The 27,481-nt window shown below is 35.8% G+C and overlaps 1 protein-coding gene across 5 annotated transcripts in view; it reads left to right on the top strand.

Annotated features, from left to right (window-relative positions):
* Positions 1-27,481, top strand: part of LOC135127725 (uncharacterized) — a 453,958-nt gene that overhangs the window by 213,452 nt on the left and 213,025 nt on the right. For all 5 annotated transcript variants that reach the window (XR_010280270.1, XR_010280271.1, XR_010280272.1 and 2 more), the window contains exon 2: positions 23,119-23,296. Coding sequence is in view for 1 of the 5 variants with exons in the window: in XM_064054298.1 (XP_063910368.1) it covers positions 23,119-23,296 (178 nt within the window). In the remaining 4 variants the exon portion in view is untranslated. The remainder of the gene's footprint in view (positions 1-23,118; positions 23,297-27,481) is intronic.

Here is a 27,481-nt window from a genome sequence, read left to right as displayed (position 1 = left end):
ACACTGGCCATAGTTTCCAGGCACGTTTGGCTAAGCGCATATGACTTCTGCGGCCCGAAATCTACAAGAAAATGTATTAAGTGAAATTTCGAAAATTTTGTTGAAAATTGGTCGAAAATTGGGCGGATTTTGCATATTTTTATATATTTCAAAGGACGATACTGGAAAAACCAATGGAGTTATCGAAGAAATGAGAGCGGACATGACTTCTGCGGCCCGAAATCTACAAGAAAATGTATTTGGTGAAATTTCGAAAATTTTGTTGGAAATTGGCTGAAAATTGGGGTATTTTGCATATTTTTCAATGTTTCGAAGGACGATTCTGGAAAAACCATTGGAGTTATCGAAGAAATGAAAGCGGATATGACTTCTGCGGCCCGAAATTTACAAGAAAATGTACTTACTGAAATTTCGAAAATTTTGTTGAAAATTGGTCGAAAATTGGGCGGATTTTGCATGTTTTTATATATTTCAAAGGACGATTCTGGAAAAACCAATGGAGTTATCGAAGAAATGAACGCGAATATGACTTCTGCGACCCGAAATCAACAAGAAAACGTATATTGTGAAATTTGGAAAATTTTGTTGAAAATTGGCTGAAAATTGGGCGGATTTTGCATATTTTTATATATTTCAAATGACGATTCTGGAAAAACCAATGGAGTTATCGAAGAAATGAACGCGGATATGACTTCTGCGGCCCGAAATTTACAAGAAAATGTACTTGGTGAAATTTCGAAAATTTTGTTGAAAATTGGTCGAAAATTGGGCGGATTTTGCATGTTTTTATATATTTCAAATGACGATTCTGGAAAAACCAATGGAGTTATCGAAGAAATGAACGTGGATATGACTTCTGCGGCCCGAAACCAACAAGACAATGTATTTTGTGAAATTTGGAAAATTTTGTTGAAAATTGGCTGAAAATTGTGGTATTTTGCATATTTTTGAATGTTTCGAAAGACGATTCTGGAAAAACCATTGGAGTTATCGAAGAAATGAGAGCGGAGATGACTTCTGCGGCCCGAAATCTCCAAGAAAATGTATTTAGTGAAATTTCGAAAATTTTGTTGAAAATTGGTCGAAAATTGGGGTATTTTGCACATTTTTCAATGTTTCGAAGGACGATTCTGGAAAAACCATTGGAGTTATGGAAGAAATGAAAGCGGATATGACTTCTGCGGCCTGAAATTTACAAGAAAATGTACTTACTGAAATTTCGAAAATTTTGTTGAAAATTGGTCGAAAATTGGGGTATTTTGCATATTTTTCAATGTTTCGAAGGACGATTCTGGAAAAACAATTGGAGTTATCGAAGAAATGAAAACGGAAATGACTTCTGCGGCCCGAAATTTACAAGAAAACGTATTTTGTGAAATTTGGAAAATTTTGTTGAAAATTGGCTGAAAATTGCATATTTTTATATATTTCAAAAGACTATTCTGAAAGAACCATTGGAGTTATGGAAGAAATGAAACCGCATATGACTTCTGCGGCCCGAAATCAAGAAGAAAAAGTATTTTGTGAAATTTGGAAAATTTTGTTGAAAATTGGCTGAAAATTGCATATTTTTATATATTTCAAAAGACGATTCTGGAAGAACCATTGGAGTTATCGAAAAAATGAAACCGGATATGACTTCTGCAGCCCGACATCTACAAGAAAATGTATTAAGTGAAATTTCGAAAATTTTGTTGAAAATTGGTCAAAAATTGGGCGGATTTTGCATATTTTTATATATTTCAAAGGACGATTCTGGAAGAACCATTGGAGTTACCGAAGAAATGAAACCGGATATGACTTCTGCGGCCCGAAATCTACAAGAAAATGTATTTAGTAAAATTTCGAAAATTTTGTTGAAAATTGGTTGAAAAATGGGGTATTTTGCATATTTTTGAATGTTTCAAAGGACGATTTTAGAAAAACCATTGGAGTTATCGAAGAAATGAAAGCGGATATGACTTCAGCGGCATGAAATCTATACGAAAATGTATTAAGTGAACTTTCGAAAATTTTGTAAAAAATTGGTCGAAAATTGAGCGGATTTTGCAAATTCTTGTATATTTCAAAGGACGATTCTGGAAAAACCATTGGAGTTATCGAACAAATGAAAGCGGATTTGACTTCTGCGGCCCGAAATCAACAAGAAAATGTACTTCGTGAAATTTCGAAAATTTTGTTGTAAATTGGTCGAAAATTGGGGTATTTTGCATATTTTTGAATGTTTCGAAGGACAATTCTGGAAAAACCATTGGAGTTATCGAAGAAATGAAAGCGGATATGACTTCTGCGGCCCGAAATCTACAAGAAAATGTATTTAGTGAAATTTCGAAAATTTTGTTGAAGATTGGTCGAAAATTGGGGTGTTTTGCATATTTTTGAATGTTTCAAAGAACGATTCTGGAAAAACCATCGGAGTTATCGAATAAATGAAAGAGTGAGTGACTTCTGCGGCCCGAAATCTACAAGAAAATGTACTTTGTGAAATTTCGAAGATGTTGTTGAAAATTGGTCAAAAATTGGGCGGATTTTGCATATTTTTATGTATTTCAAAGGACGATTCTGGAAGAACCATTGGAGTTATCGAAGAAATGAAACCGGATATGACTTCTGCGGCCCGAAATCAACAAGAAAATGTACTTAGTGAAATTTCGAAAATTTTGTTGAAAATTGGTCGAAAATTGGGGTATTTTGCATATTTTTGAATGTTTCAAAGGACAATTCTGGAAAAACCATTGGAGTTATCGAAGAAATGAAAGCGGATATGACTCTGCGGCCCGAAATCTACAAGAAAATGTATTTGGTGAAATTTCTAAAATTTTGTTGAAAATTGGACGAAAATTGGGGTATTTTGCATATTTTTTAATGTTTCGAAGGACGATTCTGGAAAAACCATTGGAGCTATCGAAGAAATGAAAGCGGATATGACTTCTGCGGCCAGAAATCTACAAGAAAATGTATTTTGTGAAATTTCGAAAATTTTGCTGAAAATTGGTCGAAAATTGGGGTATTTTGCATATTTTTGAATATTTCAAAAGACGATTCTGGAAAAACCAATGGAGTTAACGAAGAAATGAAAACGGATATGACTTCTGCGGCTCGAAATCAACAAGAAAATGTATTTTGTGAAATTTCGAAAATGTTGTTGAAAATTGGCCGAAAATTAGGGTATTTTGCATATTTTTGAATGTTTCATAGGACGATTCTGGAAAAACCATTGGAGTTATCGGAGAAATGAAAGCGGATACGACTTCTGCGTGCCGAAATCTACAAGAAAATGTACTTAGTGAAATATTTTTATATATTATACTTATTTGAATAACGTAGGCAACTTTGATTACTAGCGTGACGTAGAAGGGGTCGTACTTAAACGATTATTTCCAGACTCTAAATGTGGTAATAGAAGTTTGTTTGGCAAACGAAAATTGTCTACTTATGCATCATTGGTAAACATTCTCGGGACCGCAACCGTCGCCTTTTTTAATGTGAAACCTTCTCTTTTGTTTAATGTAAAATCTTCTCGGGGGCCCCAAATGCATTTTTTAAGATTATGAAACCTTCTCGGGGTTCCAACAGTCCTTTTTTAAAGAAGACGAAACCTTCTCGAGGGGCCCAAGTGTCTTTTTTAAGAATATTAAATCTTCTCGGGGCTCTCAACTGTCTGTTTTTTAAAAAGTCAAACCTTTTTTTCTATTACACTGGGACTAGTACTTTCTATATTGTTTTTACTCCATAGAGGTTATCACGAAACTGTCTGTTTTAAAAATGTGAAACCTTCTTGGGAGCCGCAAAAGCTCCTTTTTTTTAATGTGAAACCTTTTCGGGGGTCCCAATTCCGTTTATTTAAAAACGCAAAACCTTCTCGAGGGCGCCAAATCTCTTTTTTTATAATGTGAAACCTTCTCGGGGGTCCCAACTGCCTTTTTTAAAAATGTAAAACCTTCTCGGGGGCGCCAAATGTCCTTTTTTAAGAATGTAAAACCTTCTCGGGGGTTCCAACTGTCCTTTTTTCAAGAAAGGGAAACCCTTTTTGTATTGCACTGTGACCTTCTATATTAATTTTATTTCGTAGAGGTTATACCACTTTTCACCAATTTTAAAATAATTGTACAGACTTGAACGGTTTTTCTTGCGTGTTCAATGCATCTACTTGTGACTACCTTTGACAATATTTTTACAATATTTATTAAAACATATTGGTAAAACGTTAGTTCTGAGTTCTAAAAAACAGTGTACCTATACCTATATTATGCAAGTGGATTAAAGTATATTTTAATATCTCGTGTGATTACATTAATAATGGACTTTCTACTAAATTCCATACATGTTGCAGAGTGCATAATACTGTATGACATGATTAAAATGGTCTCTATATAATTCGGCTTTTGTAATTATCGACGAACTGGCGTGGGCAGCTATATTATAATTAAAAGCTGATCAATTATGATTTTCAAATATTGGACGTCTCACAATAACAGTGGATTTTAAGTTGTTCGCTGCGGCTGACGAGATGAAGCTCATCGATTTTTGTGCATCGCTCTTTTTCTTTATTTTTAACACGTTTATACCAATAGATTCATTTTAACATGGTTTCGGAAACCTGAACTTCATATTATTTCTAAAGTAGCTTTAATTAAAAAAAATTGATCCAAAAACTCCAACTTATTCCAGTAAATGCAATGGCGACTTCTTCTGTTCTAATTAAATTATACATCTCTCACTTAGCGCAAAAGTAATAAGAATAAATTTGTCTTACAAGACTCGTCTTAAATATCTAATCAACAAACTAGTGCGACAAAGAGGACCTCTTTTCCACTCAAAAAAGGTCGCCTTTGTAAGAGAAATCTTCAGATATATTACAAGAGACACGTATAATGGAAATATCTCTAGGGCTCTTCGCAACGAACTAAATGTCCGCCAGATAAAGGATCGCAATTTCAATTAAAACGTTCTTAGGGCATTACAGACATGACGCTCAGCATTAGAAAAAACAGTTGCATTGAAAGCGAAAAATTACACTGAATAATCCGGACAAGCAGACTTTTTTCGCGCACGAACGGATCATCGTTTTATTTCAGTGATAGTGAGTTGACAACAAAAAATGTAGCAGTTTTGGGTCGTGGTATAATCTACAAGGAGAAAAAAAAACTTGTTTTGAGGGGGCCGCGTCGTATGGACGAATTAAAACCCTTATCACTTGTTTATCTCCAAATTATCATCCACTGCGACCTCTTATTGGTTTTTCGTGTCATTTCCCCTCATATGCCCAACGGCTATAAAAAGCAAACCCCGATATGAGACCTCCAGCAAGCACGTGTATCCTTTCACGCTTCCCTTCCCAAACCTCCAGCTTTAAGGTGATATATGTAAGGATTAGCGAACCAAGTGACCAAGCTTACCATCTAAACATAGATAACGTTGATTTGCAACAAGCAGACATCTCGAATCTACTCCTTACGCACATCTCGAATAGGGTCGTTTTTTCATTATCGCCACTCCTGCTTATTAACTCCGGCGGAGGAATGCCGGAAAAACTAGCGACCCTTGCTGAAATCGCTGGCAGTGATATGTGAAAAGCAATATGTTGGAGCTGAGAAAGGGCGAGGGTCAGCTGTGTGATTTGTTTTTAATATGTAAACACGCGGCGGGGGAGGGGGCGGCGACATGCGGAGATTATCCGCACCCTGCAGCCGATAATTACTTCCAGGTTTGGGGTGGACGTGAGTTTGTGAGCGTCTTGCCACACGTCGATTTTTAATTGGTTTATTTGTTTTTAATTTAAGTGGAAACAAAACAGACCTTGAACATATATTTACTTCGAGAACTTGGTTCACGTTTTAGAGAAGTTGCTAGGTCGAGTAACCTTATAGTGAGTTTTTCCCAAAGTTTACGTATAAATCTAATTTGTAATTATTTACAAACATGTATTTGTTTAGGTATTTTCTTTATAGTCGTCTCTCCAGTCATGCTTATTATTATTTGTATACAATATAATTTAAGATAACAAAGAAAATGGATGCCAAAGACATCATTTTAAAATTCCAAATATAGAACAACATTTTTGCTCCTTGAGAAACCCCTCGACATTAAATTAAACAATCGAAACATTCTTACTCCTACAGCGAAAACCCAATACCAAAGCCCGCCAATTTGGCCAAGCACCATTCAAACCCCCGCGATTTTTTCATCAACTTCCCCAATCCTCCTCTCCAGAAATTTAATTTTAATATTGGAACAAAAATACCGACATCAATCCAGCCGACCTGTGCCCGAACGTATCATCCCATAAAACATAATTCCTTCATGCCGACTATTCGACTCGAGCGCACAGACTAAAGACAAACATTAAAGAACTCCGCGAGCTTTGAAGCTCTCCCCGACTTGCGAAAACGTCCACCGAAGATGCACATTAAAATCTTCCTGAAAGAAAACTAATATTTCAGAGCACACATAGCAACTTTTTATTATTATAAAGTTTGGCGGCAGTTCGAATCCAGCCAACGGAACGCTCCGGCTAGGGCCACATCTAACTTTTTAATTGATTATCGGAAATAAAGTTCGGAGGAATGGCAATTTTTAATGTAACGAAATGTGGATTTTGATTCGGAGGAATCAAGGGAAAGTGGAGATTCGATTTTCTTTCGACGGAGGACGCGGGGCCCGAGAATCCCCAGCTCAGGTTGTAAATATTTATGGCATTGTTCGCGTTTTAGGAGACGAGGCTTGGTGGACATGTCTTGTTTATCACGTACAGGACGAGGTCGTTTGCCTCTAAGGACGCGCTTTGTAAGTGTTGAGGTCCGTGAGAACGTCTTCCGGGCTTTCCGGGCGTTTTGACCGCCGTAAAACTTAAAATCATTTTAGGAAATTAGATTGACTAATAGAAATTTATTCATTTTTAGTTGTAGTATATTAATTACAAAAATAATAAGGAATAATATAAAAATTTTCAAAGGTAACATAACTACTAATTGAATGCGTCAAACTGATGCAAGTTTTCTCCATTAATTAAAGAGATATCTCGAAATTAGGCACAGATCCGTGATGTGTATGCAATTTCCTAGACGATGCACCGTTTTCCAGATTGGTTTCAGATAATCTGGACAGATTTTTTGCACATTTAACTTTTATTAAAAATGGTGGATGCGCCAGATTCATGCAGGTTTTCTCCGTCAATTAAACAGGTATCTGGAAGTTTGGCACAGATTCGTGATCTTGATGAAAGTTCCTATAAGATGAACAGTTTTCTGGACTTAGTTGAAATAATTTGAACATATTTTCTGCAATGGTAATGTTTTATTAAAAATGGTGGATGCGCCAGGTCAAAGCCAATATTATTCGTTAATCAAAGAGGTATCACGAAATTAGGCACAGGTTCGTGATTTTGACCAAATTTCCAATAAGACGAATCGTTTTCCAACCTATTTAAAGTAATCTGGACAAATTTGTTCAAATTTTTGTAATTTATTAAAAATGGTGGATGCGCCAAGTCAAAGCTTCTTCGTGTTTTAAATAGATATCTGGAAATTAGGCACAGATCGGTGATTTGGAGAATATTTTTTGTGAAATCTACCCTTTTCTAGATTGCTTTGATACATCCTAGACAGATTTTCTTGAATTTTGACTTTTATTAAAAACAGTGGATTTATCAAATTGATGGAAAAGACTTATAGGAAAGTTTCCCAAAATTACGAATTTGTGCTCCTATATCTTTCTATATCCGTCTATATCTTTTACATATCCACCTGTATTTGTCAATATTCGTCTGTACCATTCTGTGCTTTTAAATCCATCTGTCTGTCTGTATCCCTCTATATCCTTCTATTATCACTTTATATCTTTCTATATCCGTCTATACCCTTCTATACCTAACTATATCCTTCAATATCCGTATATATCTTCCTATATCTGTATGGAAAGAAGTCAGTCTTTTCCGAAATTTTCTTAGGATCACGAATCTGTGCTTATTCTTGCTGTATGGACAGTAATAGCTTTAGTTAAATAGATATCGGAAAATTAGGCATAGATTCGTGATCTTGCCCAAATTTCGTGTAAGATGAACTTTTTTCCTGACTGATCTGAAATAATCTGGATAGATTTTCTGAAATTTCACTATTTCTTCTCCATCAACTAAGGAGGTATCTTGAGATTAGGCACGGGATCTTAACGAAATTTCCTGAAAAATGAACACTTTTCCAGATTTATTGTAAATAATCAGAACAGATTTTCTGGAATTTTAATAATGGTATTTTAAAATTTGTGCCAGGCCAATGTGAGTTTTCTCCGTTATCTGAAGAAATCTCGCGAAATCTGATGCACTAGTATTATCCCACTTAAATTATGCTGACGTGGTCTATGGCCCTTGCCTTTCTATGGCGCAGAAATATCGTTTGCAGAAAGTACAAAATTATTGCACAAGATTTGTTGTCCACGTGCCTAGGTTCTCACACATCACACCATTTATAAGACACCTAAATTGGCTCACTACAACTGAACGACGCTTTGTCCATTTCAGTATGTTTGTTCTGAAAGTCTTAAATACCTCTCGCCCAGCATATCTTCGACAGAAAATCATTATGCGATCGATGATCCACAACAGATATCTTAGGTCAATAGACTTTATGGCTGATGTGCCTGAACACCGATTGTCCAGCTTTAAATCTTCGTTTGCTTACCTAGCCTCACTTATTACTAACAAGATTTTGATAAGGTACCGAGACCGTGGGAGTATCCACACAGTAAAGAAGCATATTTGTGAAGATCTGGTGGCAGGTGTCGCAACCCAACTTGTTGACTTGAAACTATTTTAATGTATGTAAATAATTTTAATGGATTCTTTATATCTTTGTATTGTAAAAACAAATTATTTAGATTACTTGTTAGGGCAAAATTATATCAGTTGTAAACTGTTTTTGTTCCTTTTGGATCTTTTTTTTATTGGATTCAATAAATGTATTATTATTATTATTATTATAAATCAAGTACAAATTTGTGATCTTGTGGAAATTTTGTGTAAGATGAAATAATCTCCACAGATTTTCTGCAGACTTTTTCCGTTAATTAAAGGGATTTGTTGAAATTATCCACAAATTCATGATTTTCACAAAATTTTCTCTAAGATGGACAGTTTTCCGGACAAACTTGAAATAATCTGGGCAGATTTCTGCATTTTAATGTTTTACGATAAATGGTGGATGTGAGCTTTTTCCATCAATTAAAGAGATATCTCAAAATTAGGCACAGATCTCTTGACGAAATTTCCTATAAGATCAACAGTTTTCCGATCTTATTTAAAGTAATCGAAACAGGTTTGCGAAAATTGTTGTAATTTTTTAAAAATGGTGGATGCGCCAAGTCAAAGCGAGTTTTCCACGTTGTTTAAAAGCTATCTGGAAATTAGGCACAGATCTGTGATTTGGAGAAAATTTCCCTTGAAACCTACCATTTTCCGGATTCCTTTGGTACATTCTAGACAGATTTGCTGCAATTTTGACTTTTATTAAAAATAGTGGATTTGTCAAATTGATAGAAAAGACTTATAGGAAAGTTTCCCAAAATTATGAATCTGTGCTCCTATATCTTTCTATATCCGTCTATATCTTTACATATCCGCCTGTATTTATTAATATTCGTCTGTACCATTCTATGTGCTTTTAAATCCATCTGTCTGTCTGTACCCTCTATATCCTTCTATTATCATTTTATATCTTTCTGTATCCGTCTATGCCCTTTTCAGTATCGGTATATATCTTCCTATATCAGTTTGGAGAGAAGTCAGTGTTTTCCGAAATTTTCTTAGGATCACGAATCTGTGCTTATTCTTGCTGTACGGGCTGTAATAGCTGTAGTTAAATAGATATCGGAAAATGAGGCATAGATTCGTGATCTTGCCCAAATTTCGTGTAAGATGAACTTTTTTCCTAACTGATCTGGAGTAATCTGGATAGATTTTCTGCAATTTCAATATTTCTTCTCCATCAACTAAGGAGTATCTTGAAATTAGGCACGGGATCTTAACGAAATTTCCTGAGAGATGAACACTTTTCCAGATTTATTGTAAATAATCAGAACAGATTTTCTTGAATTTTAATAATGGTATTTTAAAATTTGTGCCAGGTCACTATGAGTTTTCTCCGTTATTTGAAGAAATCTCGCTAAATCAAGTACAACTTTGTGATGTTATGGAAATTTTGTGTAAGATGAACAGTTCCAGCCTGATGTGAAATAATCTCTACAGATTTTCTGCAAACTTTTTCCGTTAATTAAAGAGATTTGTTGAAATTATCCACAAATTCATGATTTTCACAAAATTTTCTCTAAGATGGACAGTTTTCCGGACAAATTTCAAATAATCTGGGCAGATTTCTGCATTTTAATGTTTTATGATAATTGGTGGATGCGAGCTTTTTCCGTCAATTAAAGAGATATCTCAAAATTAGGCACAGATTCCTTGACGAAATTTCCTATAAGATCAACAGTTTTCCGATCTTATTTAAAGTAATCGAAACAGGTTTGCGAAAATTGTTGTAATTCATTAAAATTGGTGGATGCGGCAAGTCAAGCGAGTTTTTCACGTTGTTTCAAAGCTATCTGGAAATTAGGCACAGATCTGTGATTTGGAGAAAATTTCCCTAGGTTTCACTACCATTTTCCGGATTCCTTTGATACATTCTAGACAGATTCTCTGCAATTTTGACTTTTATTAAAAATAGTGGATACGTCGGATTGACTGTTCCGAAAAGACGTCTGTCTTATAGGAAATTTTCCCAAAATAACGGTGCTTCTATGTACTTCTATATCCGTCTACATCCTTCCATATCCGCCTGTATTCGTCAAAACTGGTCTGTACTATTCTATGTCTTTCTAAATCTGTCTGTCTTTTTGTATCTCTCTATATCCTTCTAAATCATTTTATATCGGTATATTTTATCCTTCTGTATCCGTTTATATCCTTCTGTGCCCTTCTATATCCAACTACATCCTTCTATTTATATACGTGTATATCTTTCTATATCGGTCCGGAGAGACGTCAATCTTATCGGACATTTTCTCAGGATCACGAATCTGTGCTTATTCTTGCTGTACGGACAGTAAAGATAAAATTTTCTCCTAACTAATTTGAAATAATCTGGACCGATCTTCTGGAATTTCAATATTTTATTAAGAACACTGGATGCGCCAGATCGATACGTCTTCTCCATCCATTATGGAGATATCTCGAAATTAGGCACGGAATCTTGACGAAATTTCTTGTAAAATGAACCCTTATTTGAAGAGATGTCGCAAAATTAGGCACAAATTTGTGATCTCGTGGAAATTGTCTGGAAGATGTGAAATAATTTGCACAGATTTTAGAACCAATTTGAGATATTTTCTAAAATTTAAACGTTTATATAAAAATGGTGGATGCGCCAAGTTGATACAAGCTTTCCCCGTCAAATAAAGAGATATTTCAAAATTGGAAACACATTCGTAATTTTGAAAAAAATTGCTGTAAGATGAATACTTTTCCGAACTGATTTGAAATAATCTGGACAGATATTCTGCAGTTTTAACCTGTCGTTCAAAATGCTGGATGTGCTAGATCAGTGCAACTTTTCTGCGTTGTTGAAAGATATGTCTAGACATTATATCCCTGATTGAATGAAATTTTATGTAAGACCAATCCTTTTTTGGACTGATTTGAAATAATCTGGACAGATTTTCTGCAATGTTAAGTATCAGATTTATGCAAGTTTTTACCGTCAGTTAAGGAGATATTTCGAAATTAGAACAGATTCGTAATCTGGACATAATTTTCTGCCAGATGAACAGTTTTTCGGACCTTCTTTCCGTTTTGCGATTTTCTTACTTATGTAAAGAGATATCGATGACAACAGCGATCTTAGATTCCTAATTTACAGAAAGTTCTCTATTCGATAACATAGTTAGAGCTGTTCGATTGGGCACGTATTTTATTAAAAGTTCATTTGGCTATTTTCACAGCCAAATGGTATATGCAAAGTAGTATTGGTTGTGCTTTAGTAATACCCATTATCTCCGACAAAGGTCATCTAATTTCCTGAACATAGATACTATAATATTATAGTGTCTATGTTTTGGGCTGTATATTGGAGATTTTAAATAATAGCTAATTTTCTGCCCCATCGAACCGATTTTAAATTCTCTCAGATTGCTGGATACATTTTAAGATATTAACTAAAGCGAGAAACCAAACCAATTAGGACGAGAAGAATGGTCGACGGAAAGCAGACAGACAGACAAACAGACAGACAGGAGATATTTTTCCAATTATCCTAATTTTTGCAATTGTAGGAATGTTTTTTCTCCTTTGAATGATTTTTATTTATAGCATATGTGAAATTATTCGGTTATTGACACATAAATCACTTCTTTTGTACGATGTCTCGGTAGTTGCTTTGTCAGCCATTTCAGAAATGTAATAGTTATTATTATTCCTTTTGTTGTTTGTGTCATGTTATCAATCTTAGTCTTGTTTTTCACATGTGGAAGATCCGCTGTAAAACAACAATCAGACCTGAATGAAAATGATTAATGCCTAGTATATTTTGGTACACACGTCCATTAATTGGATGTACGAATTTTAAAAATTTAAGTCGATTCTGAATTTAGAAACATAAATAAAGCCCAGAGATAGATTGCTTATTTTATTCATGCTTTTGTTTTTTCCATCATTGTGAATTGTTTCTTTTATCTATATGAATAATTCCATTAACATTCTATATCCAAAGATTGGTAATGTTAGCAATTTATAATTTCATTGTAAACATGAGACTCTTAGTTTCAAGAAATATAACTTTAGCACGGCCGTGGCATTTTACGCGAACTATATTTCCCCAAAATTGCCTCGAAAGACGACATCTTAATACGGTTATTATCTTCGACGACACAGCGAAAAGGCGTTCAAATACACATTTTTTATACCTCATTATCCTCATTCGGAGCCTATTACATGCCACTGTTTGCGCAAGGTATTTAGGGCCATATGGCGCCCCCTCTGGCGATTAGTTGCACTGCGATAATGAACAGCTCACCTTATGTACTCTCGCGCTTAAGTCTGACTTAGTGAGGTTGGTTTATAGTCTGAAGCATAATTTATGGCCAGAGTTGCACGCTTCTAGCACTCGACCATATTGCATAAATCAATAGCACTGGCTTTATCCGCCTTATGAGAAATAATTATTTCGCTTAATCTTAGACATCAAGTTGGAAAAAGTCGGGCCGCAGCTGCAGCTAACCGCAATATGCAAGCGACGTCGAATGCATCGGTCTAGATCAGATGCAGTTTTGCCAACTTATGTGTACTTAAAAATAATGGTGATGATGATGACGAAAAAACTCGGCGAAAGTTCGTCGTTGTTCGTTCTAATAAATTAAGTAAATTTCTTACGCATCCTCTCCCGAGTGGATATTACGTCATCGTGTTGCTGCACAAAAGCGCACAAATTGGAAACCCAGTATCCTTATGTATGGTGAAAGTCCTTTGTTTTAATATTTGCTAGTCTTATTTTAGTTACTTTGGTTGAAACCCTTGAGTATAAGCTGACGACGTTGAGAGTTGTTGAAAGCTTCTGTAGGGTTCCTTATTCGGGGTTTTTCTTTTTTGTGGTTTGGTGTTTTTCTCTTTGCCTTAACACTTGTTGGAATGTAGTTCTTTTGCGTCCGTTTTTTTTTTCTCGGTCTATTTGAACTCGATGAAAATTAGTAATGAATATTTTAGTAAAGCGCAGGAGATTTCAGCTTGAAGCAATTTCTTATCGGCTTCGTTTCGCGTTAACGCCGAAACTACTTATTGATCTCGTTTACGATTTCAATTAACATGGAAAGGCTCTCGCTTTTTGCAGCGATCCATCAGTTTAAAAACTTTTCCTAATTCGTGGTCTTACGAATCGAAGCAAATCGCACGGTGGCTTTACTAGAAAAAGGCGCTTTTCCGGGCCGCTTCACTCCGCGCTGATATTCTAATAAAATATTTATAAAATGTCACCGGCTTAAAGTGATTCATGAGGATTTTTTTCCCTCAAAAAGCGATAACTCGTCCGGATTGCCTCAAAGTAAACAAAATCCACTTCGCGGACCTGGTAATAAAAAATAACAAATATGCCCGTTATCAATATGTATCGACTATACGAAACCGGAACGGTTTTATTTATACTGGCATTTGTGATTTTTTTATTGGACGAAATCTAAAATACATTTAAGGTTCGGCCGTCCGGACTATAAAAGGAATCGTTACGAAAAATAGCCGCACGGATTGTACTTTATTTACATGGAAGTGTGGACCCGCCAGCAGAAATCCAAACCCGAGCACAAATCACTCGAACCGCACACATACATCACATTTCGTATAAAAAATTTCGATTTAGAGTATAACTTTTCAAGTGGTAAAAAGATTTACGGCCGCTGCGGCACATCCCTCTTTTTATGCAGCGACCGGGGGAGCGTCGCGCGGATAAAAGCCACGCTCGTGATGACCTAATAAACTAACGACAATGAAACAACGCCCGAAAAAATTTACTTTCTTATCGGGGTTTTCGAAATTTTTTTCTACATACGTGACAATCGAGGGACGAATGCCATTTTGGGCTGAGTTATCTCCGAGTTTCTCTTGGCTCGGCTCGCGCCTCATCAAGGACTCTATACACTATTTTTGTGTCCCAACACAACAGACCTTTTTACTGAAGTATATTTTAGTGCGGCTACGGCCCTGTTCAACCGCAGGATACTGCGACGACTCCACCGAGGGCTTATAATTTAGCTGAGTAACTTGTAGCTTGTAAAACGTATTAATAGGTAACTCTAGTGCAAAATTATTTAAAGAGTGTTCGTAATTAACACTTTTCGTCCTAAAGTTGTTCTGCCTTCCCTCCAAAATCGACCGTCCCAGGAGAAAGCGCCACAAAAAGAAAATCCGATTTTTTAGCGTAACGTCCTTCTTTTGATGATTTACAAGCTTTCTTGCGTCCCTTAATTTAATCCGTTCGATGAGTCGGAAAATTTATTGGGTGGTCGCCAGTTTAAAATATTATTCACTCAGTGTTATGAAATCGCAACGGCTGACAGTTCGAAGGAGTTTGAGAAATATTAGCGCATGAATCGGAAATAACAAGTTGTGTTTTATTGTGCTTGCAATATTTGTCTCTGGCTTCCGTTTCGTTGTCTCGAGATAACTTCACTTCGAAACTATCGAGTATTAGCGTGGCTCGGTTTAGAACTCGAAACCGGAAACGTAGAACAAAATTTTTGCTGTTGAACGCGTTTTGTGGAATAATGAGCGAGCTCATTTACAATGCCATTGTTAGAACTGACATAGAAAATAATAAAGTTACGTTAATTTAAGTTTGCTTTAAGAGTTTAACGGGACAGGAGACGGAATATTTTTAAAGTGACATATTTAAAAACTTTTAATGAATCCGAAGTTAGCTGCTTTGAAAATAGCGTTAAGTTAAAATGTAGCAGATATGTCGAGGATTTCCGAACGTCGAGCGAGACGGTCGATGGGTTGCTAATATCGTGAGCAATTTGGTGATTTTGCCTTTGCGGTTGTCACTGATGTATTGCTCGAATACTACATAGAATTCGTAGTTCATGAAGGGATGACAGGGCATTTGTCACCCCGCAAACGTCGACACTTTAAATGGAAACTTTAAAGAAATATGAAAAGTTTTATTTTTATTTCATCGAGTTTGATGATATATTAAATTTGGAAATGGCTGAAAGGAACGTTTTTCTTTTTGTGCTGAAAGATGATTACATTTCTTTCGAGGATAATGGATGTTTTATTTTTGGTTACAGATCGAATTATGGACAAATAATACGAAATTGTAGCATTTAGAGGTAATCCAATATTGAGAGGTTTTATATTACGGGAGTGCTTTGTTGTTGAAGAACTCTCTTGATACGAATTGCTAATTAAGTCGAGCGGAAATTATTAATGCGTACCGAGAACAGTAGAGCCGCCTTCGGTTGTTCTATACTAATAGTAATATTGTTTGAAAGATTAGAAATTGATTAGTAAGCTGAGGTTTGATTGGTTTAGGTTCTGCGTTTGCACTAGTAATAATGTATAAAATTATTGATAACACTTGGTGGTGATAATATTGCTGCAGACCTAGCCTATTTATTGAATAGATAATGTGCCCACCCTTGTTTGTACCGATGTCCACAAAAACAGCAATTATAACGAAATTATTCGAATTGCTGGGGTGGTTTATCAGATAAAACGCCGTAAATAAAGAAAACCATGCATTATTTTAGATATTATTGTGTAGCCTCGTTTCGAATTGACTGATGAATCAAACGCGTAATGTTGTGTTATTGACGGACCATCACGCACAGCATTAATAAAATGTTGTTTTGAGTGACATAATTGGTGATTATTAGTACGTTAATTGGGTGTTTTTTTGCTGTCCGAACAACCATTGTACGATTTTTAAAATAAAAATTTAATAACAATAGACGCACCCTTTTCTTGCTTTTAAGCGATCTGTGAAACGCACTTAAACCACCTGTTGATTTTTGAGATATGTGTAAATGTAACGGAAAATTATTATTTTTAAAGTTCGATGATTTTCCTGAAAGGAACAAAGATTCTATGAATCAGATACAGATGAACATGTTTTAGGTTCAATAAAACCCAAACCTCTGATATCTTGTAAGTTATAGTAGAGAAACATTGTTAATTAGTCACATAATTAAGTTTCTTAACACAAATCTCTTCTAATTTAGTGCTTGAACGTTCAGGGTGATGATTCACCGTACAAACACCGCTTATCCCGCAATCCTACACCGACCACCGCCGTTAAACCATTGACTAACGCAATGAAACGCTTCTTAAAAGCGATAACCGTCTTCACGGTTACTTTCTTCTGGCTTTTTCCATCTCGACAGCTCATTTTCGCTTTCCATTAAAAGTTTCATCGCCAATAAGACCTCTCGTAAATAAAACATCCACCACTACATTTCCCAAAAGCATCACTTTCCAAATCGACATGAACGACAAGAAGTTTAACCCTCTCCGAAAGAGGCCACTCGAACCTACGATTCTTCTCTCGTTACCCATTCGAATTCCAACTTATTCGCGTTGAATAAATGTAAGTGCAGCGACGAAGTGCACCGGAATTCCGGCTGCGTCGCATTTATGTTCGCAGGGATGCGTCCCGTAGGTAAAAGTGGCACATAGGGATTTGGCCGTGCCTCACGTCACGCACCCAGCGGCGTCGGCGTGAACCGGCTACATGACCGGAATAAGTTCATACCGGAACGTGCCATCTCCGGAGCAACTATCAGAAGTCATCGAATATCATGCATGAATCTAATCAAGGCGACGGGAATTTCGATTATTGCGTTCTTTACTGAAAAGTTGAAAATATGTAGAGGCAGGCGGACGGAAAATGTTTGTAAAGTCGGGGGAAAAGGGACGTGTGGGGAAATTTGCAAATTTACTCGTGTCCTGTTAAGGATGTTGTCTTTGGGTGCGATGACTCCAAGGAATTAATTATGGCGGAGATTGACATTGCTCACTTCGTCCGCCCATGTAAATTTATAAAGCTCTATCGTATTCTATTCTGCTGTGTTGAACAATTTTCGAATTTTGTTTATAAGTCGTTAAATAATTAATACCAAAAAAATAAGGACACATTCGTGATGTTTGAGCAACTTTCAAACTTTTTCTAAAAATGGTGGCGGCGCTAAAGTTAAAGCTCATTTCTCATTTAATTGACAACATGACAACCTAGGAGAAAAATAAGGACAAATTCGTGGTCCTGACAAAATCCGACTGGACAGATGTTTTCCAGGAGGATTTGGGCGAGGCGCCAAAATAAACTTCATTTCTTCCTTATTTTACGACCTGCAGGAATAATAAAGAAAAATTCGTAATCTTGAGAAAATTTTGAACAACTATCAAATTTCATGTAAAAACGGTGGAGGCGCCAAAATAAAAATTCAGTTCTCCTTAATTTGACGACCTAATCGAAAAATAATGCCAGGTTCGTGTTTTTGAGAAAACTTCGATTGGATAGGTGCTTTTCACAAAGAATTTCAACAACTTTCGAACTTCATCTAAAAATTGTGGAGGCGCCCAAACAAAAGTTCGTTTTTCCCTTACTTGATGACATATTTGTCATTCAGAGAAAATTTAGGTTTAGATGGACACTTTTCCGGGATAATTGGAACAACTTTCAAATTTCATGCAAAAATGGTGGAGGCGCCAAAAAAAATTCGTTTCTCTTTAATTTTACGACCTATGGGAAAAATGACGACAGATTCATTATCCTGAACAAATTTCGGTTTAGACAGACTTTTTTCTGGAAGATTTGAACAACTTTCAAATTTCATCTAAAAATGGTGGAGGCGCCAAAATAAAAATTCGTTTCTCCTTAATTTTACGACCTACACGAAAAGCAATGCCAAATTTGTGATTTTGAGTATATTTCGGTTTGGATAGATGCTTTTCTTAAAGAATTTCAACTATTTTTTATTTCGTCTAAAAATGGTGGAGGCGCCCAAGCAAACATTCATGTTCGCTTTATTTGACGACCTATAGGAAAAATGACGACAGATTCATTATCCTGAGCAAATTTCGGTTTAGACAGACTTTTTTCTGGAAGATTTGAACAACTTTCAAATTTCATCTAAAAATGGTGGAGGAGCCAAAATAAAAATTCGTTTCTCCTTAATTTTACGACCTACATGAAAAGCAGTGCTAAATTTGTGATTTTGAGTATATTTCGGTTTGGATAGATGCTTTTCTCAAAAAATTTCAATAATTTTTGATTTCGTCCAAAAATGATGGAGGCGCCCAAACAAAAATTCGTATTCTCTTTATTTGACGACCTATAGGAAAAATGACGACAGATTCTTTATCCTGAACAAATTTCGGTTTAGACAGACATTTTTTGGAAGATTTTAACCACTTTCAAATTTCATCTAAAAATGGTGGAGGCGCCAAAATAAAAATTCGTTTCTCCTTAGTTTTACGACCTACACGAAAAGTAATGCCAAATTTGTGATTTTGAGTAGATTTCGGATTGGATAGATGCTTTTCTCAAAGGATTTCAAAAATTTTTGATTTCGTCTAAAAATGGTGGAGGCGCGCAAACAGAAATTCATGTTCTCTTTATTTGACGACTTATAGGAAAAATGACGACAGATTCATTATCCTGAACAAATTTCGGTTCAGACAGACTTTTTTCTGGAAGATTTTGACAACTTTCAAATTTCATCTAAAAATGGTGGAGGCGCCAAAATAAAAATTCGTTTCTCCTTAATTTTACGACCTACACGAAAAGCAATGCCAAATTCGTGATTTTGAGTATATTTCGGTTTGGATAGATGCTTTTCTCAAAGGACTTCAATAATTTTTGATTTCGTCTAAAAATGGTGGAGGCGCCCAAACAGAAATTCATGTTCTCTTTATTTGACGACCTATAGGAAAAATGATGACAGATTCATTATCCTGAACAAATTTCGGTTTAGACAGACTTTTTTCTGGAAGATTTTAAGAACTTTCAAATTTCATCTAAAAATGGTGGATGCGCCAAAATAAAAATTCATTTCCTCTTAATTTGACGACTTTACGAAAAATAGTGGCACATTCGTGGTTTTGAGAAAATTTCCATTTGGATAGATGCTTTCCCGAAAGGATTTCAACAACTTTCGACTTTCATCTAAAAATGGTGGAAGCGCCCAACAAAAATTCGTTTTTCGTTTATTTGTCGACCTATAGGAAAAATTTGGACAGATTCATTATCCTGAACTAATTTCGGTTTAGACCGACATTTTTCTGGAAGATTTCAACTTTCAAATTTCATCTAAAAATGGTGGAGGCGCCAAAATAAAAATTCGTTTGTCCTGAATTTTACGACCTACACGAAAAGCAATGCCAAATTTGTGATTTTGAGTATATTTCGGTTTGGATAGATGCTTTCTCAAAGGATTTCAAAATTTTTGATTTCGTCTAAAAATAGTGGAGGCGCCCAAACAAAAATTCATATTCTCTTTATTTGACGACGTATAGGAAAAATGACGACAGATTCATTATCCTGAACAAATTTCGGTTTAGAGAGACTTTTTTCTGGAAGATTTGAACAACTTTCAAATTTCATCTAAAAATGGTGGAGGCGGCAAAATAAAAATTCGTTTCTCCTTAATTTTACGACCTACACGAAAAGCAATGACAAATTTGTGATTTTGATTATATTTCGGTTTGGATAGATGCTTTTCTCAAAGAATTTCGACAATTTTTGATTTCGTCTAAAAATGGTGGAGGCGCCCAAACAGAAATTCATGTTCTCTTTATTTGACGACCTATAGGAAAAATGACGACAGATTCATTATCCTGAACAAATTTCGGTTTAGACAGAGATTTTTCTGGAAGATTTTAACAACTTTCAAATTTCATCTAAAAATGGTGGAAGCGCCAAAATAAAAATTAGTTTCTCCTTAATTTGACGACCTAGACGAAAAGCAATGCCAAATTTGTGATGATTCATTATCCTGTACAAAGTTTAGACAGACTTTTTTTTGGAAGATTTTAACAACTTTCAAATTTCATCTAAAAATGGTGGATGCGCCAAAATAAAAAATTCGTTTCTCCTTAATTTTACGACCTACACGAAAAGCAATGCCAAGTTTGTGATTTTGACTAGATTTCGATTTGGATAGATGCTTTTCTCAAAGGATTTCAACAATTTTTGATTTCGTCTAAAAATGGTGGAAGCGCCCAAACAAAAATTCGTGTTCTCTTTATTTGACGACCTATATGAAAAATGACGACAGATTCATTATCCTGTACAAATTTCGGTTTAGACAGACTTTTTTCTGGAAGATTTTAACAACTTTCAAATTTCATCTAAAAATGGAGGAGGCACTAAAATAAAAATTAGTTTTTCATTAATTTTACGACCTAGACGAAAAACAATGCCAAATTTGTGATTTTGAGTATATTTCGTTTTGGATAGACGCTTTTTTCAAATGATTTCAACAATTTTTTATTTCGTCTAAAAATGGTAGAGGCGCCCAAACAAAAATTCATGTTCTCTTTATTTGACGACCTATAGGAAAAATGACGACAGATTCATTATCCTGAACAAATTTCGGTTCAGACAGACATTTTCCTGAAAGATTTTAACAACTTTCAAATTTCATCTAAAAATGGTGGATGCGCCAAAATAAAAATTCATTTCCTCTTAATTTGACGACTTTCACGAAAAATAGTGGCACATTCGTGACTTTGAGAAAATTTCCATGTGGATAGATGCTTTCCCCAAAGGATTTCAACAACTTTCGACTTTCATCTAAAAATGGTGGAGGCGCCCAACAAAAATTCGTTTTTCGTTTATTTGGCGACCTATAGGAAAAATTACGACAGATTTGTAGTTCTGAGAAAATTTCAGTTTAGATAAACACTTTTCCAGGAGAATTTGAACAACTTTCAAATTTCATGTAAAAATGGTGGAGGCGTTAAAATAAAAATTCATTTCTTCCTTATTTGAGGACAGGGCAAGTGAGAATATTTTGCTTTGGACATGCTGTTTGGAGATTTGTTTTCTGTTCTGATGTATTCTCTTCTTGCCGGAACGTCGTTTAATTTTTTTTATATTGAAGATTTCTTTCAACAAAAATCGAAGATTTATTGGTCGCAAAAAATTGTAGTGAATTTGAATTTAATTTTTATAACTGTGGCCACGCTCAAATAATACCTTTGCGCCTTGGACGAAATTAAATAAAACTCTAAACTTTTTTGTGTTTTGAGCACAATGTAACGAGCTACTTACCGTTTACATAAATTTTGATTAGCTGTTACAAGTGCGCGATTCAAGCAGCAAAACGTTGGCCTGGAAAGAATACATTTTTCGCTTGGTGGGTTTTATCCATGTGGAATTCACGCTGAAATTGCAATATTTACACGGATGAAATTACCCTAATGCACATGCATGCACGATTTATCGTGTATTGTGAGAATCTAGCACTGGTAGCTTTAATCGCTAAAAAGCTCGTCTAGCTAACCTCTTCCTTTTCTTTTTATGTGTCGTTATTTAAGTGCCACATTTGTATCGTCAGCTCCTTTTGCTCGAGGAGTTAAAATTTTCACATTGTTGCAGTATTCGTAACTGCAGCTGCCGTTTTACTGCTCACGGATATTTTCCTCGTAAATTGTTAATTAGACATCTGTACTCGCATCATCCGGGCTTCGGATCAAACGTCTTTTTGTGTTTTATCGATTTCGGCGATGAAAAGTCAACAGACACCCATCCCACCCGTTGCTTTTATTCTTCTAATTATGAATTCTCTTTCGTTTCTCGTCGTTTATAAAGTAATAACGTATCCCCGGGTATAACCGAAACAATGTAAATTCCCATAATGTCGTTGACTACAACCGTATTCACTCCATTAGTCCGCTTTTTAATAAACGTCATTGTTTTACCGCGATATTTCTGCCCGTTTTTATCGTACGATCTATTCCGTTGAATGGAAACTTGGTTTTTTATACTTTTATTCGCAATTCAGCCGAGAAATTTCCCATTGTAATTCACTCCGGTGATTGATGAACGCAATTTTTTCTGTTTTACCTCTCTAACGTAGCAGACCTAGGTTACGTCTCACGGAACACAAATTTATACTCAGAACGTTAGGTTTCTATCCGCTCATTATTATAATGTTTTGTATTGTCGGACCACCAGGTCCGGCTGAATTCATCACTCAGTTCTGACCTGGGTTCGAATATCTGGAAGGAAAGTTATTTTTCATATTTATATATCAAACTATAGTCAGTCTTTATATCTTCAGGTGTACTGCAGGGTTCGCATTGGGACCCGCTTTATTTTTGTTCTTTATTAATGACATTTTTAACAGTGTTCAATCCTCAGAATTAAGCTTCAAGCAATCGTTCTGAGAATGCTGGCGACATCACTGCGTCGTAACGAATCCTTTTCCCACCCCTCCACCGCACCGGCCGCCCCTAATTGACCCCGCAGCCGCCTTTGTCCAACTTCATACTCGCAAGGTGTTTTGCCCGGAAGCAATAATTGGAAAACTTCTCCCGTTATCCAGCAGAAAGTTGGCTTGTTTTCAATAAGACTCGTTTGCTTGCAGTGGCGAAGGAGACGGAAGTTCGTGCACTTGTGGGGACGAATGTGATGCTGCCGTGCAGGGTCGACGTGAACCAGTGCGGCGTTCTGCACAGCGTGAAATGGTACAAGGAAGCGTCTAGGATATACGTGTTCAGCCAAGCCGGACAGATCCGTCGGGGAGAAGGAGAAGCCAGCGAAAGGTAAAGTAGATATCTATTTTTGGCAGGGCTTGCAGGCGATGATGCACAAAATTGCCGACGTACGGAAGAGCAGATAGGGGAGGGCGGGCGACGTGGAATGCGACGCGAAAAACTACTAAGCCGCTTAACGGGAACGTGGAGCCGCGGATGTAAACACGGCGGTTAAGAGCCGCAGGAACTAAAAATGCCACCGGGATCAGGAACGCTGTAATGAGCGGGAAAAATCGTCGCCCATTAAACACGATTTGACGCATACTTATTGCTTCATGTGTTGATGGCGTAATCTATCGTCAAACTTATATATCTATTGTGAAATGCAATTTTCATCTACTGAAGTGGACTTCCATACACTTCGGCTATACTTATGTTTTTTATTTATTATAGAAGCTCGATAAAAATAAGTTGAAGCGATTTTCTCCAGGCAAACTCTTCAAATACAATTTAGTAAATTGTGCGACGGTCTTGCCGAATCCGTCGACTACGTACTCTAATTGTCCCCACGCACGTTTTTATTTTTTCCAGATTCGTTCACTGCGACGCTTATATTTACCTTTCACGTGTCTCCACCTAGCGCAGTTGTTTGTCGAAGGAGCAGTGTTTGAATTTCGTTGCGTTGTTGTTCTTTCGTGTTTGCTAAATACGGCTGTCAGACAAGCACGACTGTCCATTAAAAAGTAATCACCGAGCGATGAAAATGTGCGGTGCAGGTCGATTAAAATTTCAAAGGAGAATTCAGCTCTCGGCGTGGAAAAAATAGCTTGAATTATAGATTGTAATTCTACAGAGTGCATTCAGTCGCCGATAAATATTTAGAATTGTGTAGCTTGCTTTGCCGCAGAAATTGCGGAATAAAACACAAGGATGCAATTACGAGGTAATGAATGAGGTGTTTTTGCTGGGACAGGTAGAAAGAGGCGGCGTATCTGTGCATTTTCTAGTCGCTTGATGGAGAAATGAGCGCAGAAAACGCTTTTATTATTGCAGGAATCGACGAACGAGTTAGAAATGAAGATTTATAAGGGGACGTTAAGTAAAGTGGGTTTTTTTTCACCGAGGTTATTACGACGGTACATTTTCACACCGTTGTTGGAAACTTCAAGTGGGTGAAGTGATTAGTGCATTGGCTGTAGTACCACCTTGTTGAAAAAATTTGAAATTTTTGGTAAACTATTGACAGATTTCAGAAAAGGGGGAAAGTAGAAGACACCTCGTTTATTTTGAACAAAATATTCATCGAGATCTCAGTGACTGGAACGCGGTCGTTTAATTGTTGTTGACGAATTTTGAATGTCAATTTAATATTTTATTTTGATATAATAAAGTTACAACAACAGGTTATGGGCCCAGAATGCACCCTGTTGTGTATGGGTTAAGGCAGGTTGGACACCAATGGAACAAAACACTTTTTCCGGAGGCTTTATAGGCTACATAGTTGGAGACGGGGCCAGTTGTAATCAGAGCTGTTCAGTACTTCAAGTAAAAGTACTTGAAGTAATACTTCAAGTACTTTAAGTACTTCAAGTACTTTACTTGAAGTACTTTTATATTTAGGTACTTGGTACTTGGTACTTGGAGTATTTCTAAAATGTACTTGAGTTTAGTACTTGATTTTGCCAAGTACTTTGCTCCAAGTACTTCACTCAGTATTTTAAATACTCTTGAATTACTTGAAGTATGAAAGTGGAAATTTCAAATACTTTAGTCTCTATTTTACGAAGTTTTCACATCTCAAAATAGGGTCTGTTAAATACTTGAAGTTATTAATTCAATTATTTGATTAGATGTATTTTTATAGTAAAATCGTGTTTTTTTCCTGTGAGGTTATATTTTGATCTGTGATTGTGGCTATCTTATCCACAATATAACGTACATTTTATAGGTACTTGCATAATGCCGATAGATAGGTAGGTAAGAAAATTAATGTCATAAATATGTCATTTGAGAGTGGATGACGACAGCAGAAGGGTCGGAGATCTGTGTAAAATTTTCAGCGATGTAAAGTTGTGAATATATGAATTTTGTCTTTTTTGTATTTTGGTCTGGAACTTAACTTTGCGGGTAGTTTTTCAGTACCTTCCCGGTACCCCAAAGGGAATCGGGTTTGTTGACGTACCTGCTAAAGTGCAAGGTCGGATTTGAAAATATTTGAGAAATGATTCAGTACTCGTTCAAAAAGATATTTATTCTTTCATTAGTTTCTTAACCCCGCCGTGTATTTGTCAGTAAGAAGCCTGGTCAGGGCGGAGAATTGGGCAGGGGATTATCCCTTTTATTACAATAGCAATAGCTGAATGCAGGTACAGACTTTCATATTCGCCTCTTCCTCGTAGAATTTAAACACAATTTTATGTTAAATATTTTGCAGTTTAATTTTCTTTATCATGTTAGACACTCGTTTTTTACCAAATTTTCTTTTTTTGTTTATACATGGTTCAGCCATATAAACTTAGTTGGTTATTACTACTTATATTTTCTCACATTACAGTTTCAAATAATCTTTTAAATTGTATGAATTATTTGAACACCAACAATTTAAAAAGACGTAATGCAGAAAAACAATGATTTTAAAAGTCACACTAATTAGTGTCATTTGTCTTTCCTGTGCGGATTTTATTTATTACCGTACAACAACTTTACGTATTACATTGCATCGCTTATTACATAAACCCAATATTGTTCAAAGTGAAATATGTTTTGTGAAACTCGGCTCGTAGTACCAATGTTTTTTGTAATCCAGTTGATACGACCATGATTGTACGGTTTTGATGAGTACCGAATTGTATTTTGATATTGCTCGAAGGACCTTTGTTTTGTTGTGTGCGAAATAATAGACAGCGTTGGGTTTCGATGTTTAAATACAGGACGGTTACAGAAGTACTGAATTTACATTTGTATTTACAATATCAGGTAAAGAGACCCAAAAGGGTCAGTGGCGCTTCCGGAAATGGAACAAAATACATATTCACATTATAAAAAAATACAAAGTTAATGAAATTCGCGATTAGTTAGTATAATTGCCTAGATAAATACACCCCTACGAAATATTTTAACAATAATGAATTTAGTACATATTTACCTGAATTTTCGCAAAAGCCGTTGTTAGGCATTCCCTGAAGTCATTGTAGTATTCAGTTATTAATGTCATCTTCATTGGGTTCTCAGGTACAAATAAAAAATAAGCCAATCGAAAATGTAAAGAAAAATTCTGGAAAATATTGTGGCATTAGAGGAACAAAATTTTGTATAAATGGACGAAACAGCCCTCCGAACCCATTATTTGTGATTTGTCATTGTAAAGTTACATAGACAAACATTGTAACTAACTTTGGACTTTGATGAGTTGGAAACCGTTATGAAATCGGAAATATGGCCTAAGGGAACACGAATTAACAGGTTTTTTCACCCACCCCGACAACAACAACTAAAGAGCTAAGAATCCTTGTGCTTAATTCGCAATCAATTAGATCAAAACTCCAAGAGTTGAACTACTGTTACACCAGGGAAATTTCTCGTTGGCGGCTATCTGCGAACATTGGCTAAACGACGCGGAAGTGGACAACCTTTCTATCGAAAATATGCACGTAGCATCCAGTTTTTGCCGTAAGTTGAGTAATTATGGAGGTTCCCTCTTATTTGCAGCACATAATTTACAATATACTACTCTACATAATCTGGAAAATATGTCTATTGAAAATCATTGTGAAATCTCAGCATCACTAGTCAACTCTTGCAAACTTATTGTTATAAATATATACCGGCCGCCATCTGGTGATTTTAATCTGTTTTGTGAAATTATTGTTGATGTACTGGATACAATAGATGTAGTCAAAAACAATGTTATCCTAAGTGGAGATTTTAACATACATTTCAACACTAATAGCATGCTAGAACTAAAACTTTGTAACACCTTAACTGAATTTGGCTTGTATCCCATCGTAAAATTCGCGACCAGGGGCAATAATACTCTTGATAACATTTTTACCAACATTCACACTCTAAGCTACAGTGTAAAACCGTTCAATAGCCTAATGTCTGATCATTTAGGTATAGACTTCAAATTAACTGTATCTGACGCTAAGAACAAACATGTTACTTATAAGTGCCGCCCGATTACTAAACTAGGCAAGTGCAAATTATACAATAATATAAGTAAAGCTGACTGGTACTTTGTTGACGATAAAACCC

This window comes from Zophobas morio, unplaced genomic scaffold, assembly GCF_036711695.1.
Source record: "Zophobas morio isolate AGI-343-1 ecotype UQ-CSIRO unplaced genomic scaffold, CSIRO_AGI_Zmor_V1 ptg000012l, whole genome shotgun sequence".
NCBI classification, from domain to species: domain Eukaryota; kingdom Metazoa; phylum Arthropoda; class Insecta; order Coleoptera; family Tenebrionidae; genus Zophobas; species Zophobas morio.
Note: the sequence above shows the minus strand (reverse complement) of the source record. Positions and strands in the feature narration are given on the sequence as shown.